Source organism: Cibotium barometz, chromosome 2 (genome assembly GCF_041138505.1).
Source record: "Cibotium barometz isolate CiBa-2024 chromosome 2, ASM4113850v1, whole genome shotgun sequence".
Taxonomy (NCBI): Eukaryota; Viridiplantae; Streptophyta; class Polypodiopsida; order Cyatheales; family Cibotiaceae; genus Cibotium; species Cibotium barometz.
Genome location: NC_141047.1, coordinates 13,051,054 through 13,072,099, shown reverse-complemented (window position 1 = coordinate 13,072,099; position 21,046 = coordinate 13,051,054). Strand labels below are relative to the sequence as shown.

Below are 21,046 nucleotides of genomic sequence, written 5' to 3'. Positions count from 1 at the left end.
GTTGCATATCCCTTCAAGTCGGCCACCCTCTCGCTCAGACTACACTACTCTAACAACTCATAGTAAAAACATAGCCACAAGAGGAGAGCTAACAACATGTTTATTTCTCATGAGCTTCTACAATAAAACACATACTCTTTTCCTCCTAGCTCAAAGAGGACATGTAAATCACCCAATATGCTACTCTTGTTTCTTGTTTCTAGGGATGGATTCCTTTTTCACAATACACATGTTGTGCACTATATAGGTTAAAATCCTCTTGGTAACACTTGCCTGCCTCAAGATATCTATTACAAGACATATCTTTTGATCTAGAGTTCATCGAGGAAGGGGAGATAATGCGTAACAGAGATCTCCCCCACCTTGGGAGAAAGGGAGGGGGAGATGGCCTCAAGAAAGATCTCCGCTCACCTTGGGAAAGTAAGGGGGAGATAGCACTCAAGAAAGATTTTCGATCACCTTGGGAAAAAGGGAGGGAAGGATACCGCTCATCAAGGGTGATCTTCTCTTGCCTTGGGAAAGGGAGGGGAATGTGCAAGACTTAGTCATGAGTAGCCTAGCACAAGGTGGTCACGCACATTATGAGTGCACATGGTGGTGCATCAATGGACTTGACATTATGAGTGCACACAGTCGCACATAAGTGGACTTGACGGTCGGAGAAGACTAAGGGCACTAGTGGTGATGGTGAGTTGAGGACGTGAGAGCTTGACAGTTGGAGAAATCTGAGGGAACTTGTGGTGACGGCAGAGGCGAGTGGGGAGAGCTTGGCGAGTGCACACAATCAATGGACTTGGGTAGTTGGAAAAGTTTGAGGCCACCAATCGGTAATGGTGGAGGCAAAAGGAAAAAGAGAGCTCGGAGAGACCACCAATGACAAGGGGGGCCAGTAAGGTTGGAGAGCTCAGAGAACACCGATAAAGAGATGTCGATGAGGTTGGAGAGCACCAAAGATGATGGCGAAATGATCGATGAGGTCAAGAGTTTGGAGAGCACCGACAATGAGGTCAGAAATCTCGAAGAGTATTGGCGCGCGTTGAAGGTGGCTGGTGAGTTCAAAGAGCTCAGAGAGCACCAGATGGTTAGTGAGGTCAGAGAACTCAAAGAGCACCGATGATGATGGTGTTGGTTGAGGTCGGAGAGATCGGAGAGCACTAGCGATGATGGTGACTCGTGAGGTCAAAGAGCTTAATCAGTATGGTGGAGGAGGCAAGGGCAAAGTGCAGAGGACCTGGCTAGCCATCTATTGGCACGAAAGAAACCACTAGCCCTACCATCCATACCAAATTCTTCTTGATACATAATCTAGTGCCCATTTTTCAAAACACCTTATTGAGAGGTATGTGCAAACTGCCCCATCAACACCATACCCACCTCCAATATTACCACCCCAACCCCCCCAATCCATTCCTCCTAGAACTATCACCAATACAACAATACTTGGTGACCAAATACAATGTATATGGATATTCAATGCAATCCCCACCCTAACCCATTCCTCCTAGAACTGTCACCAATACAACAATACTTGGTGAGACCAAATACAATGTATATGGATATTCAATGCAATCCCCAACCATTGAGACTGACTCCTTGTTCAAAGCTATGGCGCAATAAAGGGTTTCTTGAAACCCTTTTGAGTTTTCAAATCTTGCAAATTTTTGAGTTTTGAAAACTTAAATCTATAAGGCTTAATATTTGAGAAGCGTTACACATTAAAAGGAGACATGGGTCCTCAATACTTTTCAATCTGAGTAGCCTAGTAGGAAAAATATTTGAGAAGGAAATGGCTATGGTGATGGCAAAATAGTAACCTAGAAAGAAAAACAAACCTAGAAAAAGCGTAGGGGAGGAGGAGAAAGAAAAATGTACAATAATAAAATTTCTTGGATCAAATAGCAATATTATGGGAATTACTTTTTACTTCAAATTTTATAATATTCTCAAGAGATTTTCCATGTGGATAGAACCATTAAGCTCGCTTTTTTTTTTTGCCATGTGTTGCCTACCCCAATCATATGTTACTTAGAACTTAACTTTGCTCTACCCTATCTATTAGTACACTAAAATTGCAAATAGGGTTTTTTAGAATCACAAGTGTTCCATCATCTTGATCCAAGTCTCAATATATAGATTATTTTTGCACATTAGAAATTGAGAGAGAGAGAGAGAGAGAGAGAGAGAGAGAGAGAGAGAGAAGGCATGATCTTGTAAGAAAGAATCTTATAGATTAAGGTGTGATTGTCAAGAACGCAAGGGCAAGGGGGCAAGGTGTGATTGCCCCTTGCAAAGGAGAGTACTAGGTGTATATAGTAGGTGCATATAACTCGGGTTTTTTGCTTTATCTTAGAAAATTCACGCATCCCCTTTAAGGCATCTTATATTAATTTATAAATTGTGTTGACTAGTCCCTTTCCACTTCCAGAGTCCCTTCCATTATTACATTATTACCTTAGCCACTTCGAGGTCAGACTCATTATACACTATTACAATGCCATTTCAAATGAATTAAGAGTACTAATAATACACATCACCCTCATATTAATGTCCCACCTTTTTTAAATAGTTGTAATAGTACAACTATTCACTTCCCTCTTATTTAGTGGTGAAAAATTAGAACTCATTATACACTATTACAATGCCATTTCAAATGAATTAAGAGTACTAATAATACACATCCCTCTCGTATTAATGTCCCAACTTTTTTAAATAGTTGTAATAGTACAACTATTCACATCCCTCTTATTTAGTGGTGAAAAATACTAATTATACACTATTACATTACTGTGGCCTAACTCTTTCCTTATTTGTTCAAAAATAGTAGTACAATACACACCCTTGATTTAATGTTTTATTTTTCTTAGTCTTAAGATCCCCCTCTTGTAGTGGTCTAATTGTCAATTGTCAGCCCCTTTTTAATAAACTAGTACAAATGTCTTCTTCCTTCTCCCAAGGGGGAGGACTCTCCCTTTGCAGGTTCCATGTAAAAGCTTATTAGTACAAACAGGATGTTGTTCCCTTTCCTCTCCCTCGAGAGGGATCTTAATAATAATCCCACTTTCCCCTTAAAATGTCTAAGAGGAGGGTTGTCCCATTTCTCTCTCCTAAAGGATGTGGAGGATTAATAACCCCTCACTTCTACAGGCGCGAGGGGGAAAGTAATAATCACTTCCCCTTAAAACAACCCTTAGTTCCCCTTCAATCTCTTGAGACAACCCTCACTTCCCCTTAAATCTCTTGAGACAACCCTCACTTCCCCTTAAATAATCTCTAAGAGGAGGGTTGTCCAATTCTCTCTCCTAGAAGGTTGAGGAGGACTAATAATCCCACACTTCTACAACTGCCCCTAGAAATATAAAACTTCATGTTACTTCCTAGTTTCTAAATTACAACTGCTTACAATTGTTTTGGGAGCATTCTTGGCAAACTCTTCGAAGACTCAAAAACTTCACACTGGATGGATATTTACATGACGCGTTCGTCTTCGAGCATCTGATTACGGCTACAGCCTTATTACATGATGGTAATCCACAATGGATGAACCAGCTAAAGATCTGAAATCACAGTTTTTGCTCAAAAGTACTTAGCAATACTCCTTGCAGACTCTTTCTTCTCCAGGTAATAGAAAATGCTGCCATCATACACAGCCCTTATTGCCTCTTTGGGTACGAAGCACTTTTCATCTTTCACCAACCAGTAGGTAACGCCCCATTCTAGCTTATTTGCCACCCTGCAACACAATGCGGCAACTCGTCAGTGCCGCAACCAGATGAGATGCTGGGACATACATTGCCTTGATTTAACCAACAGATCAACACCCCGCCCCCCCCCCCCCCCCCCCCCCCCCCCCCCCCACACACACACACACACCCCACACACACCCGAACTTCCATTACCATCCGAAGAAATCGAAAGCATCCCTAAGGGCCTCTGTCATGTCCCACAACTCGCCAAACGTTAACCTATCCGGATAGGTTCTCGCGAACTTGCTAAAAATCTCCTCAAACTTGGCTGGAATAAACCTGCACATAGTAATAATCCATGGTTTAATTGCCATCCCTCGTAGAGTACATGGTAGCAATCCATGAGAACTTGCCTTTTACCTTCCCTCTGTGTCGTAGACCCCGGTGTCGCTACCATGCATAGCTCGATGAATGTTCTTTATGTGTATGAAGAAGAGAGGGGATGGGATCCAACTCTGCAAAAGAGAGAAGAGGAGGACTCACAAGGATTAAACTTGGTATGGAGAGAATGGGAATATGGGGGGAGTCATGTGAACCACCTCTTGTGTGGGATAGCTCATAGAGATGTTGATGAAGAGCATCCCCAAGAAGGAAATGGTCCAGCCAAAGCCGATTGCTCTGAAACCTAAGATCATGAGATATGGGATCATGTTAATACCTACGAGGCCGCGGATGAAATACCGCAGGGGGTCATGCAAAGACTTGTAACAGAACATGCGCATCAGACAGGAATCTGAGCAGATTTGATATAAATAACATAGGAATCTGAGCAGATTTGATATGAATAGGGCTGTAATTACCAGCAAACGTTTCCCATGGGTAGATGATGCCGTCTTTGTTGCGGTCGAAGAACTCCACATGCTGCTGCAGCACCGTGTAGTTGCGATGCTGGTGCCCTACGGAGCCGTGCGGGTGATCGTCGTCCGCGGCGACGAGAGCTCTCGGAACATCTGATATGTAACAGGGTACCGATCATCATGTTTGAAAAAACAAAAAAAAAACAGCAAGAATCAAACATCAGAGAACAGAGATTCATCAGCAGAGAATCAAACATCTGGTGTAACAGTATCAATCATCATACAAACGAGAAGAAGAAGAATCAAACATCAGAGAACAGAGATTCATGATCATACGGGGCTTGGGCAGCTTCATGTCACGCGTGTACACTCTCCTACGAAGGGTGACGGGGGCTCTGCGGGTAACGGTCTGCATGGCTTCGTTACCTGCTGCTACTGCCGCCGCCGCCATCACGTACAAATCTATATCTACGCACGAGGGCTGTTATCAACCACCTTCATCATCATCATCATCATCATAGGAGGAGGAGGAGGAGCAAGCAATACCACCACCAGCAGCCGCCGCCTCCTCATTCCAGAGCACTGCTATATTCTAAACCGGCATGGCTCCACATGCACAGACGTGGCATAGCACACATGGCTCATTTTCTTAAAACCAACAAAATTAGAATCTTGGGTGCAAACACACTTTCACAAGTATTAATTCATTAATACTAAGGTTTATCTTTAACACTAACCCCATCTTTAACACTAAGGTTTAACCCTCCACACCCTCTCTCTCTCTCTCTCTCTCTCTCTCTCTCTAGATCAATAAAGTGGCTCTGTCTCCGTCTCTCTCTCTCTCTCTCTCTCTCTCTCTCTCTCTCTCTCTCTTCCCAACCATTGTATACCTTAGTGGTAAAGTAAATCTTACCCCTCAATAAATAATCCAAGTAGCACCAAGGCCTTAAAAGCAAATTGTGCTCCTCCATGTAGCCCTCGCTCGTCCAATGCACTATCATCCACTTCTTGTTATCTTCTCTCGAACAACTCTTATGTACTCATCTCTCATTGTAGTAATTATTTTACTTCACATGCGTGCGTGCGCATGTGTGTGTGTGTGTGTGTATGTGTGAGAGAGAGAGAGATGCAGAAGGTTCCCAAAGAAGGGATGTTTTCCATAAAGTGAAGATATGTCCTTAGAAAAAGAGATCCTTTTCTACATGCTTTGCTTAATACACTTCCTCAAAACACAACACAAAAGCAACATATTCCTTCGGGTAGATATCAGAATGGCATAAGAAACCACTAACGAAGGGGAAAACTTTCACTTAATTTTCTAGTTGTTGAAATCTAGAACAATGTAGAATTAGTGAGACCAAACAGCGGCTATTGGGATCATCGTGTCAAGTGAAGACCTTGATTGCAAGTGCATAAGGGTCTAGCCCCATAAATGTGATGGTCTAGTCACTTCTTTGAACACTCAGGTGAGGAATCCTCTTTTATCTTTTGAGGATTTCTATGCAATGCATTTAAAGGAAGGGATGCATCAAAAGGCTACAGTTGGTGGAGATTTTGCCTTCTCAACAAGCACAAGAAAAGGTAAGGACTTTGGTAGTCCCTCTTCTTTGATTGGAAAAAAAGAGAAAAAGGTGGTGAAATTATTTTGACCTTGCACTCAAAGCCTTATGGAAAAAAAATCACTATATTGGTGACTTTCCAACCAAGAAGGTTCCAAAGGTTTTAAAAAAAGGATATTTTCTCCTCTCCAAAAGATTTGAGGCATTCTTTAACACATACACTATTAAGACAAAAGGGTTGCCAAGTGGGTAACTTACAAGAGGCTTCCTTGATCCCATTTAAGTTTCGAGTATTCCATAACTGGAAACACCCATTTTTTAACAGGTTAAATACTATGAAGCCTAGAACAATATGCCACTATCCAATCTTTTTCCACCATGTCCCCCTCAAAGTGGTTAGCAATGGTCTCCTCAAATCCTTGTCAAATACATAGGTTCTCTGTCAAGGATTAATGAAGCAGAAGGGGTTCGATCCTTGAAGATGCAACAAATCTATGTGAGTTTTTCTACATATGGACTAAAGATTCTCAATACAAGGTTCTATCAAAATCATGATTAGGTTTTCTAGGCTTTGAAAGCAGCAATTGTTTAGCGCATAAATGATCCTCGCTAGATTGCAACTTTGGCTTGTTGTATACCAAACCCTCCCCCAAAGAACCACTATCTTCACCTTAAGCTCAAAAAAGGGGAGTAGTCCTATTGAATCCCACGAATGGACATTTCAAAGAACACGAGTTCAAAACATTACTCCAAACAGATAATGCCATCTTCAATGTCTGATTCTACACCATGCAAAATGGATGTGCCAAACAGCTAGAGACTAATTGTATATGTTTGAAAATAAGCATCACTTGACACTAGAGAAAAATGCCATCTTTAAGTGTGCAAATCTTCATCATGTAATATTGTCAAGACAAAAAACCAAAAGCTTTGGTATTGCTGACGATAAATGCACCAAATATAAAGTGTATGTCAAAGATATGCATCATTTGCTTTTTGCCCAAAAAACAAAATACTTCAATTTTGTTCATGCTCTAATGAGACATGGGAAAAATTACCACCCATCTTAGAAATACATTAAATTTGAAGACATGCTGCATGTCTTACTTCACGAACACCATTAAGGGAGCATTGTGGGCGGTCTAGAATGTTAGGAATAAGAGGTCTTCATTAATGGTGATACCAACACAATCTTTGAAATTTGGCATTGCATGTTATGGACAAATTAAATACTAAGGCAGGCTGCCGATGATAAAAACCTTTGTGATAAGGATGTCTGCAAAGGAAACCACACCAAAGAAGTGGCCATCAACTCAATTAATGCTCTTAAAACGACGAAGGGGAGGGAGATTTTACATCAGCATATGCTCCATCTCTGACATTACATTGCTCTAACTCCAATAATACATAGCTTCTATAATCAACAATGATCAAGTGGGAATGGTTCTCCCCACTTATGATGGCATCTTGGGTCTCTTTAAAGTTTTGACTTTAGCCAGGCATACTAGCAATACCTAGAAAACCATTACTCTCTTTTAGTTCTTTGTGTTGTTCACTTTGCTCTAAAAGAAGTCATGCACAATTGAAACATAAAGACCAAGAGCGTGAATAATTATGCTGATCACCTCTTCTTCAAAACTCTTTACAGAAATGAGTTCTCTAGGTGATAGGCCGTACTCATATCTAAGTGAGTACCCATGCATTGAGTCACATGTAAGCCATTACTGAATTAACCACCCTCAAGCTACAAAAACTATTGCTCATATATGAGAGAAGACAAGGGTGCCCCCTCCTAAATTTTAGAAACGAATTCATCCCCCACCTTTCTTTTGGTATGCTGTCTCTTGTCTAGTAAAAAAATGACTACTACATTATGATATGATAACACAATTTATACCCAAGAAAAATTGAATGCAAAAGCAACCTACAAATGATAGTGAAAATAGCAAATGACTATTTCAGCCCTTGCCAAAGGCCCTCTCCATGCTTGCACAGGCCCATGGGAGAGAATAAGACCAGCATGACTTTGAAGAATGCATAAATTCTAGATTTGGGGAAACAATATTAAAATTGGGCAGAAAACCCACGTTTTCATTCTGCAATATCTTTTTGTGCAAAAAATTGAAATGTTTTCCTGTAAAGCACAAATCTATGAAGGTTATGACTGCTCATGGGAACATATGGATTAAGGTCCTGAAGGCCAGAGTGCACTCTTTTCCTGAAGGATATCATGCTGAAAGAAAAATGGCACGGTACAATGCAACATAAAACCTAGTAAATTATATGACCATACTCAAAGATTGAGATGCTCACATGTTATGAGAAATTACACTGGGCAAAAAACTGGAGAGATGGTTATCATTGTGGCCTCTTATCCAACTTTTGAAGCTGGAGCCAGAGTTCTTCAAAATCATGTGGTAAAGGACATGTAAAAGTCATCTGTTCATGATTTTGAGGATGAATAAACCTGTGTCATACAAATCATTCCAAAAAATTAAGCGAAAGTTATTTCATGAATCATTCAAAAAGACAAAAAGATGGTTTCAAGTTCATATGCCACAAGCTATGTCTTGCAAATCATAAAGAACCAAATACCCTAAAGTAGCTGCATGAAGGTAAGGCCTCTGCAATTGACCAACAAGCCTCCGGACCACTCCATGAGTGGATGATGTAATCTTTGGTAAGATACACGCCAAGGCTGCCCCTTTTGTACCACCATATACTTCATCACCAAGCAAAGGATGGCCTAGATGTTGTGCATGGACTCTAATCTGGGAAAGTCACCCCACAAAATTTACACAAGAACACACATCAGAACAAAAAGCCACCACTGATACCACCAAAACACAACGTTTGAGGACAGCACAAAGGGCTGAGATACAATGGGTAAAGTTTCTGGTTTCAAATTCGTCTAAGAAATCTATTTTCACTGTAAAAACTATGTTTTCCTACATGCATAAAATGGAATACGCCGTCTTCCATGGAAAATGGGGAGCCCTGCAGGACACCGCACTGCAGTGGCAAGATCCATTTTTTAGGTGTGGAATGAGCAAGCCATGATCCATTCCTAGGCATCATGGGATCGAAGAGTAACAATAGTAACGGTGATGATGGTATAGTGCTTGTGCCTGCCATTCAGAAAAAATTCTGATTATACTGAGCTGTCAGTGTCTGGCAGTGTACTGTCAGTGCCGACTGTACAGCAGTGATGCCGTTTCTGCCATCCCAAGCCATGACTTCTTGAAACCATACAGTGCAGTTTGATTGTAGATGAGCACAGGTACCCCAAAATGCAGTCACAAACATGGCTCTTATCAAATACCTGATGTGTTCGTCCAGTTTCAAGTTTCCACTCCACAAGTGCCGAGCCCCCATTTGCTAACACCTCCACTACTCTATAGCTGTAACATCCAAATCAAAAACGAAGCCATAATGAATTCATGAAAACAGTACCTTTTGATTAGAAACTTGAATCCTAGATCACTGATAATTGCCACGATATTAAACCATCAAGGTGATCTGCATGGTAAGCTCACACTTGTCTTTTATTGGTGCAGCTGCTGGAGCCTTACAAATTTCAAAAGAAAATTGGTAGGTAAAAAAGAACTTCAGGAACCCATGCCCACTCCTACAAAGGTCTGTGTAATAAGTGCACTTTAGCCCAAAAGATATCTTATCTTCATACATAACATAGATGACACACCACGATGCATGACCATTCTACCAAGAGTAGGACATTCTTGTTGAGGTTTTCATTATTACAAGAGTCTACTCACAAAGCTTCAGACATGTAACTTCATTTTGCAAGCATTGACTGCAAGCCATGATATTTTTAAACATTTGTCGGTGTTCATCTGATTATGACAAGAAAGGGTGCTGAGCTTTAAACATGGCAAAGCTTTGACTCTTCGAGCCATTATAATCAGATTTACAGTTCTGAGTAACATCACTTGCACATCTTACAGGAATACTGATCCCACAAAATCCAAATGTTCTAAGCATTGACACTCATGATTGAAAGACGCTCATGACTGTGAGAACTTAAATGGAAATGAAATGCAAGAACGGCCAATTCATCGATGAAAGAGAGCTGGGTGGCTGTGCTAAGCATTCCTTTTTCTTCCCGAGAATAGATCCTAATTTTAGTTACCACAATTTCCCCCATTGGGAGCATCTTCCAAGGAAGAGAAGAGATGACGCTATGATGTGATGTGCTTGCTAGGACCACTATCAAAGTACCGTACATCAGCATCATCTGTAGCTGCCATGCATACATCATGCAAGGGGAGATTATAGCTGCATTGTACTTGGACACAAGCAATACCTTGATCCCAACAAACCCTCCCTCAAGAAATTGCCTCTATACTATGTCAAAGATAAATCTAGGCTCATGCTAGTTTTCCTGGTCAAGGATAAATCACATGGCTCTAGTTTCACATGCCAGTTATAGAGTCCCAAGGGTAAGGAGATTATAGCTGCATTGTACTTGGACACAAGCAATACCTTGATCCCAACAAACCCTCCCTCAAGAAATTGCCTCTATACTATGTCAAAGATAAATCTAGGCTCATGCTAGTTTTCCTGGTCAAGGATAAATCACATGGCTCTAGTTTCACATGCCAGTTATAGAGTCCCAAGGGTAAGGACATATAAGAGATCATGTCACAACTTAAAAAGCCCAATCATCAGTCCTGTTTTGGAAGAAGAGGACTGTTGATTTCAATTGTGATTCTGTTATAGCTACATGCACTTGTTATTAAAAGGTAGTAACAATACTCTCCTAATTCTTTCTATCTTTAGCGGTGCGTTTGCCCTATCAACTACTTATTTGCTGTACTAATTCTTTCTATTTGTGACTTCCCTTAGTGCTAGGCTTCATTATGGTTGAGTCTGCCCTGCATCTCTGGAGGTTTGACAGAAACTCAGTACGAAGGGCTTTGTCTGAATATATGCTCTTATGTGTGTGTGTGTGGAGTGCGTGTGAGAAAGCATATCTTGATACAGAGTTCTACACCCACTATTGCGTACTGATGATGTTAGTGGGGATGTCGTAATATCTAGTCCATACTATGCATAATGAAGTTGATAGTTATATAGTCTTGTGGGTTGACTACCATAAGTATATAACATGCACGTTCCTAAAAGGTGAATTTGGGCATGTTCCTGGATTCATCTAGGTATATAATTCAGCCGTATTAGCGGACATGTAGATTTCACATTGTGAAGTTTTCATCCGAGTTGCGGCCAGTTGATATTGTGCTAATTCTTTCTATCTTTAGAAGTGCATTTACCCTACCAACTACTTATTTACTATACTAATTCTTTCTATTTGCTACTTCCCTTAGTGCTAGGCTTCATTATGGCTGAGTCTGCCCTACATCTCCGGAGGTTTGACACAAACTCAGTACAAAGGGCTTTGTCTGAATATATGCTCTTATGTGTGTGTGTGTGTGTGTGTGTGTGTGTGTGTAGAGTGCATGTGTGAGAGCATATCTTGATACAGAGTTCTACACCCACTATTTGTGGCACTGATGACGTTAGTGGGGATGTTGTAGTATCTAGTCCATACTATGCATAATGGAGTTGATAGTTATATAGTCTTGTGGGTTGACTACCATGAGTATATAACATGTAAGTTCCTAAAAGGTGAATTTGGGCATGTTCTTGGATTCATCTAGGTATATAATTCAGCCGTATTAGCGGACATGCAGATTTCACATTGTGAAGTTTTCGTCCAAGTTGCGGCCAGTTGATATTGTGCTAATTCTTTCTATCTTTAGCGGTGCATTTGCCCTATCAACTACTTATTTGTTGTACTAATTCTTTCTATTTGCTACTTCCCTTAGTGCTAGGCTTCATTATGGCTGAGTCTACCCTGCATCTCCAGAGGTTTGACAGAAACTTAGTACGAAGGGCTTTGTTTGAATATATGCTCTTATGTGTGTGAGTGTGTGTGTGTGAGAGAGAGAGAGAGAGCATATCTTGATACAGAGTTCTACACCCACTATTGGGCACTAATGGCGTTAGTGGGGATGTCGTAGTATCTAGTCCATACTATGCATAATGGAGTTGATAGTTATATAGTCTTGTAGGTTGACTACCATGAGTACATAACATGCATGTTCCTAAAAGGTGAATTTGGGCATGTTCCTGGATTCATCTAGGTATATAATTCAACCGTATTAGTGGCCATGCAGATTTCACATTGTGAAGTTTTCGTCCGAGTTGCGGCCAGTTGATATTGTGCTAATTCTTTCTATCTTTAGCGGTGCATTTGCCCTATCAACTACTTACTTGCTGTACTAATTTTTTCTATTTGCTACTTCTCTTAGTGCTAGGCTTCATTATGGCTGAGTCTGCCCTACATCTCCGGAGGTTTGACACAAACTCAGTACAAGGGGCTTTGTCTGAATATATGCTCTTATGTGTGTGTGTGTGTGTGTGTGAGCATATCTTGATACAGAGTTCTACACCTACTATTGGGCACTGATGACGTTAGTGGGGATGTCGTAGTATCTAGTCCATACTATGCATAATGAAGTTGATAGTTATATAGTCTTGTGGGTTGACTACCATGAGTATATAACATGCACGTTCCTAAAAGGTGAATTTAGGCATGTTCTTGGATTCATCTAGGTATATGTATATATATATATATATATATATATATTCTATTTAATGCCGATACTATAAGTTCTCTCGTGAGTTATTTTTTTGACCTTTTTATTTGTTCAGGCCTTCTTGTAGAGTTGCATCTAGTTTTTGAACATTTTTTTGTTGTGAATTTTTTTGTACACAGACTCAAATAAGTCCATCCTCTTTTGCAGACAAGGATGGAGGTTACTAAACAATCACTCACCCAGCTGCTTGGACTACTTGTTAAGTTAAACGAAGTTTGCATTGCTTGACCTTGGTAGAAATCATCAAACTCTAGGCAATGGTGACCAAAGCTGATTGGAATGGTCAATGTCGGAGCACTCTGTTGAACCAAAAATGGTTTAAGAGTCTACCAAAGCTGAAGAAATATCACCAAACTTATTATCCATTAGCTCATGTAACTCTCCAGCAATGCTTGCATCCTTGACAAAATAGTTCATCACCTCTACCATAAGGACATGCAATAAAGGTGCAGTGTAATCCTTGGCAAATCAAGAGACAACTAAAATTTCCATTGTACGATAAGAATCCCAACGGGTCATAGTCCCTTCCAAGGCGAAGTGAATTAGCAGCATAACAGTTTGCATTTATCTAGGAGATAAATGTAAGAAACCACTTGCTTGGAAAAATGCCAATGCCAAAACTTGACTTAATCAACCTTGTGACCTGTTATGATCAATCTTTAATTTGCTAGATTCAATCTAGGGCAATATCTCTTGTTGGCTTTTTTCATAATGTGTAGAGAGAACTACTCTTCTCACATTACCCAAGCATGCACTGCAAGGTTCTAATGTGCACTGCAAGATATTTCCTGCATGCAGTTTGTAATCACCTGCTACCCAGCGAGTGGTGATGGTTGAAAAGCTACCTCACTATGCTTCAGCCCCATTGAAAGGTCTTAAATCCACCTTATTACCAGTATCATGAAGTCCTCTAAGAGAGTTAAGAGACAAGAAAGCTACCACCACGACAAGAGGATGAGGCAACACATCATCTAGACATGAGGTGGGAAATAGAAGTGTCAAGGAAGATGGTGGAAATCCTTTTAGGGTACAACCCATTGGACATGGAGAACCTACATCCTGGATAAAACCTTCATAATACGACCCGGTCAATAGCAGTCATCACTACTGGAGGATAATTACACCAACATTGAGACCTGCTCTATTCACGCATTAAACTGAACACTCTTTTGATTTGAAAGCTGTGACGGTTTTTGCATGATTTGCAAAATGTGTCTCGACGAAGAGAAGGAAATAAGAGACGAGACAATAATTTTGTTTGGATCTCCATCTCATTGTTCACATGTGTATATGTAGAGCTTATAATAAACAAGAAAGTTAGTATTCTTACCCACTAACAGCAGTACGAGCCTTTCTACTAGCACTTGAACTCTGCACAACAGCCATCCGGGTACGATTATGAATATCGCGCCCAATCGCAGCATCAACACGACCTCCTTGACCGAAAGGAACTCCACAGGTGAGACTCATATAGGATCTCTTAACAGTACGGTCCTTAAACTGTTTGGACAAATGCTCATGTGCATGTTCATCCTGACAACAACCCCAATGAGTGTCACTAAGACAGAAAATCACAGCCTGATCAAGGTTCTTGTAATTAAAAAAGCTCGTAGAAGACAAAATTGTTAGATAGAAGATTCTAACGGGCACAAGGATTGACTTCAAAAGAAAAAACTCATACAAACTATTATAAAAAAAAAATATCCTGAAATCCCCCCTTGAGAAATATGTTTGATGGTTTGAATATGAGTCATTTTGCACATTGAGCAATACACATCCATTCCCTTACAATAGAATACATGTATGCTGTTAAATCTTGCTAGTTTGATGGATGCATGCTAGATAGGCTGGCTTGTAGGTTTCTCTCTTCTTGCCTCCATCTAGACAAGGGAAGCTCTTTCTTCACCCCCTTAGCAAAGGAGCATTCTGGTTTGACAACAGAGTGAGGACACAACGGATGAGCTAGTGCACCCATATCGTGGGAGTGCATTGCGGCTCGAAGCAAGACCCAACGACACATGATTCAACAAGGCTAAGGTAAGCACTTGACTTGAACATATTTGGCACTGTTGCCGAGGGTAGCCTAGGACTTGGCTCCATTCTTCCATCCATTCCTAGCTATTGGAATCATCCAATATTGCCCGGTGTTGATTAGAATGTCACACTTAGAAAAACATACAGTTTTGGAGCTTTGGTTGTGTTCAAGTGGTTCTTTTTTATTTTGTTTTGAACCTTGTTGCATTAGGACATTCTATTTTCATATCTTGACAAAAGAGAACATTGGCCTTTTGCATGATTTTGAAGCCCACACAGCTTTGATCTTATTACATTAAGCCAAGGAATTGCTTCGCAATTGTGATTAGGAATGGAGTCCACTCCAAAAACGTAAGCATTGAGCTCCACTAAGTGTGGATTAGAGTGAAAAAGTTAATTTTTGTTCATGCATTTCATTTTTTTAAACATACATTGGTAGCTTAGAAGAATACAAATTTAACCATAATAATCAAAAAACACACAATCACTTGCATAAACACCATAAACTAGGATTAGGAACCTTAATCATCCCAATTCAAGTCCAAAAAATCTCAAAAAACTCGAAAAACCAAGCCATGAGCCCACAATCCATGTGAGTCAACACATGTGAGCTTGGAGACGTGAGTCATGAGCCTGGACAAGTGAGCCATAAGTCTCGACACATAAGCCGTGAATCTCGAGACTGAGTCTAGAGATAGGTTTACCTAATATTGTACCAACCAATTAAAACTGCCTTGAAGACTTCTAAGGACATACCTACTCTTCCTTTATGATTATTGGAGCATTAGGTACAATTATTACCCAATAATTACTCACCAACCCAGTCATAGGCCTATTTTGTAAAAGTCCGTGCCTGAGTAGGCCGTGAGCCATAAGTCTACACAAGTAAGCCTACACGCGTGAGGCCCAAAAATGTGAGTCTAGAGAGGTGAGCCCACCATGCGTGACGTGAGTCTAGCTCACCAAACCTGCATGAGCTCATTTCATACAAAAGGCATGAGCCTCTAAGAGTGAGTCTAGAGGCGTTGAGTTGAGATGTCCTCGACCAATTCATTTTGTAAGCTTTCTAAGCGCTTCATGATCAAGAAGAATTTCTTGTTCATGTCTTATCTAAGCCCACATGCATATTATACGTGAACCCACAGACGTGAGCCTAGAGTCGTGAGCCTAGTCCTCCCAAAAAAAAAAAAAAAAAACTCAAACTTCAAAGAAAAAACTTTTTTTTTTTTGTAGTTTGAGCAGAATAAACATGTCTATAATCAGTTTCAAGCCTGCTTCACGAAGCACTAGAGCCCGTTTCACCAAGGTGAAACCCTTTGATGTGAATCTGATCCGAACTAATCGTTGAAACCGACAATACAATTGATTGTAGTGCACCAAAGAACACCTCCTCAACCCCACCCAGCCTTGGACTCCCAACTCTCAACAAAGTGCTCTCCAGTTAGGAAGGCAAGACTCCTTCAAATCCACCTCAAGCGACGAGATTTGGGATGAGATGAGCCAATCAAACTAGATGTGAGCGGAGGAACAACAAAACTCTTGGGAATGCGAGCCATCAGAGTTCTCTAAATCCTAGATTCAACAACTAGTTCTGTAAAAAGGACATTAAACCATCCTATCTTTGGGCGAAGCTCTAGTGACGAAGCAAGACCAGGACTAGAAACCTCAAGGTTCGCTCCTGAAGGCATATGCTTATATGTAGTGCTGCATGTAAACATGCACTAACTCCATTGTCCTACGCGTTTTCCCCCCTGGACATTTGGTGCGAAAGGACACCTAGACTAGGTTTTATTATTATCACTTGTACTTGTCTCTTATCTTCATTGTGTGAATATATGTGCAGATACTAAGTGCAGATATCTTAACCAATTGCAACCACACTCACGCGCACTTATTTTAGCGAGCATTAAAGGTTAGGAAAACTTGACAACACAATGGGTCCGGAACGGGACGCCCCCCACCCCCCCCCCCTTAAAAACTTTAGTACAGGGAATATTTATAGATACATGTAGAGGGTGCTCTTGCACCAGATTTCCAAGTACTAAGGATGAAAACAAAGTAAAACAAGTCCTCCGCCCAAGCCCAAGGCAAGGGATGTTTCCAGCCTCGCACCGGTCCAGTGTGGATCTTGCAGGAGGGGCCCACTCTCACATAGCCGGCTATGTGGATATGTGTGTAACATCTCTTTCTAACACATACCTTCCTTTTGATACTCCTTCGAGGCACTTGTATCAAGAGAGGAATTCGATGAAGAGCCTATATGCAGCCCCGATGTGTGTGTGAGTGTCATGTGCATCAGTAATGCCATGGACATTCTGAGAGCTAGATCCAGAAGAGGCAACCAGATAAAGAGTATGAACCCAGGAGAAGAACCAGGATGATGGAGCACAGAACTCAGGGCACCTCTGAGTGCAGACTGAAGCAAGGCTTGGAGAAAGAACCAAAGGGATGCTGTCGGCTGACATCAGCATGGTCAAAGAGCTGTCGGCAGCATACTGGAGTGGTCGGCTGAGCCAGCAGATAAGGGCAGCAGGCAGGCGCCAGAACCAGGACCAGTCGGCTGAATTAAAGGGATTTAATGAATTAAAACTGGCCGACCAGCAGTCGGCCAGCTCCTACCTTGTCCAAGAAGCCTATAAAAGGCATCAAGTGCTCATAGAATTACTCATTCCACCCACTAGGGGTGTGAGTCAATAGGAGGTCCCATAGGGGACAGAATTTAGGGTTAGGAACCTTTTTATGAAGGCAGCCCATGGATGCAAAGATCTGTACCTTTTTTGTACATAGTATATACTGAAATTCCAGCACTTCTCACTCTCTCTCTCTACTCTCTCTCTACTCTCTCTCTACCTGCGTTTTTGCATCAGATGGTGCTTTTCTGCATCAGAAGGTTTTCAAGAGTGTTTAGGGCTGAGAGAAGACTACCCAGAGCTTCCGCGCGTTACATTGGTATCAGAGCATCAGGCTCAGCAAAGCTAAACACTGAATCAATCCCATATGATGGTGTACAGGTCCAAGGTACAGGAAAGTACTCGGATTCGAAGCCCAAGGCGGAAACACAGATCGGGAAGAACTCCCAGGAGGTTTGTTGGTGGTGTTCCACAGTGCCAGATAGGGATGGCAGTTCCGTGAGCCAGATAGGTTCTAAGGGAACGGTCCCAAGGGAGGTTGATCCTCCAAGGGTGATGTGAGAGTGCCAGACTCAGTTCCAGGAACGAAGACCAAGACGGTGTTCAGAGTCAGGGCAAGAATGGATTGTGGACTAGAGGAAGACCAGATGCATAGATCTTCATCAGAGACAGAGTGGTTTGGAGAACAGATAGGATTTTCAGAGAAAAAGGTTTGCCAGGGATGGATGATGACAGAGGGACTTCGGAACAGGATTGGGATGATGACAGTCATCCAAGAGCAGGTTGGATTCCTGTCATCAAGTTTAGCAGAGGGGGATGTCATGTGCATCAGTAATGCCATGGACATTCTGAGAGCTAGATCCAGAAGAGGCAACCAGATAAAGAGTATGAACCCAGGAGAAGAACCAGGATGATGGAGCACAGAACTCAGGGCACCTCTGAGTGCAGACTGAAGCAAGGCTTGGAGAAAGAACCAAAGGGATGCTGTCGGCTGACATCAGCATGGTCAAAGAGCTGTCGGCAGCATACTGGAGTGGTCGGCTGAGCCAGCAGATAAGGGCAGCAGGCAGGCGCCAGAACCAGGACCAGTCGGCTGAATTAAAGGGATTTAATGAATTAAAACTGGCCGACCAGCAGTCGGCCAGCTCCTACCTTGTCCAAGAAGCCTATAAAAGGCATCAAGTGCTCATAGAATTACTCATTCCACCCACTAGGGGTGTGAGTCAATAGGAGGTCCCATAGGGGACAGAATTTAGGGTTAGGAACCTTTTTATGAAGGCAGCCCATGGCTGCAAAGATCTGTACCTTTTTTGTACATAGTATATACTGAAATTCCAGCACTTCTCACTCTCTCTCTCTACTCTCTCTCTACTCTCTCTCTACCTGCGTTTTTGCATCAGATGGTGCTTTTCTGCATCAGAAGGTTTTCAAGAGTGTTTAGGGCTGAAAGAAGACTACCCAGAGCTTCCGCGCGTTACAGTGAGAGTAGCAGAAGATGGTAACCTACTGTACCACGCTGTATGCAGCCCTGTGTTGAGAGACAGGTGCACTAGACCCGGAGAAGCTGAGGAGGTGGGGGTGCCAGGGAAGAAGAGGAAGAAGCACGAGGATGAGGAGCCTCTATGGTAAGCTCTGGGTGAGACCAGGAATCATCGGGCGAGGGTTCAACAAAGTGAACATCGTGGGAAATCACTAAGGACTTCGTCTCCAAATCCCATAATCTGTAAGCTTTGGATTGAGAGCTATAACCAAGGAATTTGTACTTCCTAGATTTAGGATCAAATTTGGACCTCAGGGATATAAGCATAGGCATCATAGCCAAAAACCCTGAGATGTGAAACTGAAGGTTTCTCTCGTGTAAAAGCCTTCTCTGGTGTCATATAAGCAACCGCCTTTGTGGGAGAACTGTTGATGATGTAGACAGCAATGGTCACAACTTCTCCCCAGAAAGAGGGAGGAAGATTGGAAGAAGAAAGCATGATCCGGGCCATCCCTTGAACAATCCTATTTTTGCGTTCAACCACACCATCCTGCTGTGGAGTGCTAGGTGTGGAGAACTGATGGCCAATACCTTTCTATGAACAAGAGTTGTGGAAGGCTTTGGAGAATTCTCCTCCATTGTCCAAACGGACTTGGCGAACTTTCTAGGTGGTTGCATTCTCGCCCACTCTCACATAGCCGGCATGTGGATCTCACAAACCCTCCCAGTCTCACACTAGGCTAGATGCACCTAGAGAGCCTTGCTCATCTAGTCTTCAATCTCAAGTTGAAACATATGTGTGTAACATCTCTTTCTAACACATACCTTCCTTTTGATACTCCTTCGAGGCACTTGTATTAAAGAGGAATTCGATGAAGAGCCTGTATGCAGCCCCGATGTGTGTGTGAGAGTAGCAGAAGATGGTAACCTACTGTACCACGCTGTATGCAGCCCTGTGCTGAGAGAGAGGTGCACTAGACCCGGAGAAGCTGAGGAGGTGGGGGTGCCAGGGAAGAAGAGGAAGAAGCACGAGGATGAGGAGCCTCTATGGTAAGCTCCGGGCGAGACCAGGAATCATCGGGCGAGGGTTCAACAAAGTGAACATCGTGGGAAATCACTAAGGACTTCGTCTCCAAATCCCATAATCTGTAAGCTTTGGATTGAGAGCTATAACCAAGGAGTTTGTACTTCCTAGATTTGGGATCAAATTTGGACCTCAAGGATATAAGCATAGGCATCATAGCCAAAAACCCTGAGATGTGAAACTGAAGGTTTCTCTCGTGTAAAAGCCTTCTCTGGTGTCATATAAGCAACCGCCTTTGTGGGAGAACTGTTGATGATGTAGACAGCAATGGTCACAACTTCTCCCCAGAAAGAGGGAGGAAGACTGGAAGAAGAAAGCATGATCCGGGCCATCCCTTGAACAATCCTGTTTTTGCGTTCAACCACACCATCCTGTTGTGGAGTGCTAGGTGTGGAGAACTGATGGCCAATACCTTTCTATGAACAAAAGTTGTGGAAGGCTTTGGAGAATTCTCCTCCATTGTCCAAACGGACTTGGCGAACTTTCTAGGTGGTCGCATTCTCGACCAAAGTCACCCACTCTTGAAAGTGGGAGAAAGCCTAAGATTTTTCTGCCAAGAGATACACCCAAACTTTACCTGAGAAATCATAAATAATAAGCCCTCCTAAGAAGTCCACATGAGACCACACAAGTCCATATGGATAAGCTCTAGGATGTGAGAAGCCCGATAAGTAGCCTTGTGAGGGAAAGACTCTCTATGTTGCTTGCCATAGGTGCCCACCCTTCCAAGGACACCAAGAAATATTTGGGGAGGGTGTCCACTCATTAATGAGTGTGAACCTGCAACCTTATAAAAACAAAGGTTAAAAAGAATGCTATAAAATAAACAAGTGCAATACACTTACCACCTGTTCACACGCAACAAAACTCGTCAGAAGACAGAGCAAACTTCACGACTCACTCGCAAGCATCCCCGCTCAGTAAGTGGCACATCAAACAGGCAAACACAAGAATACAAGTCATGCGAAAACAGTTCCAAACATGCAAAACATGAATGCATGTGCAAACAGTATCATGGACATATCTCCCGTTCATGGAA

At 42.1% G+C, this 21,046-nt stretch overlaps 2 protein-coding genes across 5 annotated transcripts in view; both read right to left on the bottom strand.

Annotated features, from left to right (window-relative positions):
• Positions 1 to 3,434: 3,434 nt before the first annotated feature.
• On the bottom strand, positions 3,435 to 5,146 carry LOC147640663 (peroxygenase-like). The gene is made up of 6 exons (XM_086813981.1): positions 4,877 to 5,146; positions 4,544 to 4,693; positions 4,283 to 4,368; positions 4,104 to 4,198; positions 3,897 to 4,022; positions 3,435 to 3,730 (listed from the first exon to the last, which is right to left on the bottom strand). The coding sequence occupies exons 1-6, from the start codon at positions 4,989 to 4,991 to the stop codon at positions 3,574 to 3,576; spliced, it is 729 nt and encodes a 242-aa protein (XP_086670107.1). The 5' UTR covers positions 4,992 to 5,146; the 3' UTR covers positions 3,435 to 3,573.
• LOC147640662 (Pseudouridine synthase family protein) overlaps positions 4,678 to 21,046 on the bottom strand; it is a 55,212-nt gene continuing 38,843 nt past the window's right edge. For 2 of the 4 annotated variants that reach the window (XM_086813968.1, XM_086813941.1), the window contains 4 exons: positions 14,110 to 14,312; positions 9,422 to 9,500; positions 8,695 to 8,870; positions 8,164 to 8,566 (listed from right to left, as the gene is read on the bottom strand). In XM_086813968.1, coding sequence (XP_086670094.1) covers positions 8,458 to 8,566; positions 8,695 to 8,870; positions 9,422 to 9,500; positions 14,110 to 14,312 — 567 coding nt within the window. In that variant the 3' untranslated portion in view covers positions 8,164 to 8,457. Of the gene's footprint in view, positions 4,694 to 7,171; positions 7,614 to 8,163; positions 8,567 to 8,694; positions 8,871 to 9,421; positions 9,501 to 14,109; positions 14,313 to 21,046 lie in introns of those variants that run through there. The other 2 variants (XM_086813959.1, XM_086813950.1) reach the window with 2 other exon arrangements.

Bases quoted from the DNA above. Each gene is read 5' to 3' on its own strand.
- LOC147640663 (XM_086813981.1), bottom strand. From the start codon at position 4,991: ATGGCGGCGGCGGCAGTAGCAGCAGGTAACGAAGCCATGCAGACCGTT. The intron at 4,199-4,282 runs GTGGTTCACATG...TCTCTTTTGCAG, and splicing joins TGAGCTATCCCACACAAGAG to AGTTGGATCCCATCCCCTCT. The intron at 4,023-4,103 runs GTAAAAGGCAAG...TACTATGTGCAG, and splicing joins GTCTACGACACAGAGGGAAG to GTTTATTCCAGCCAAGTTTG.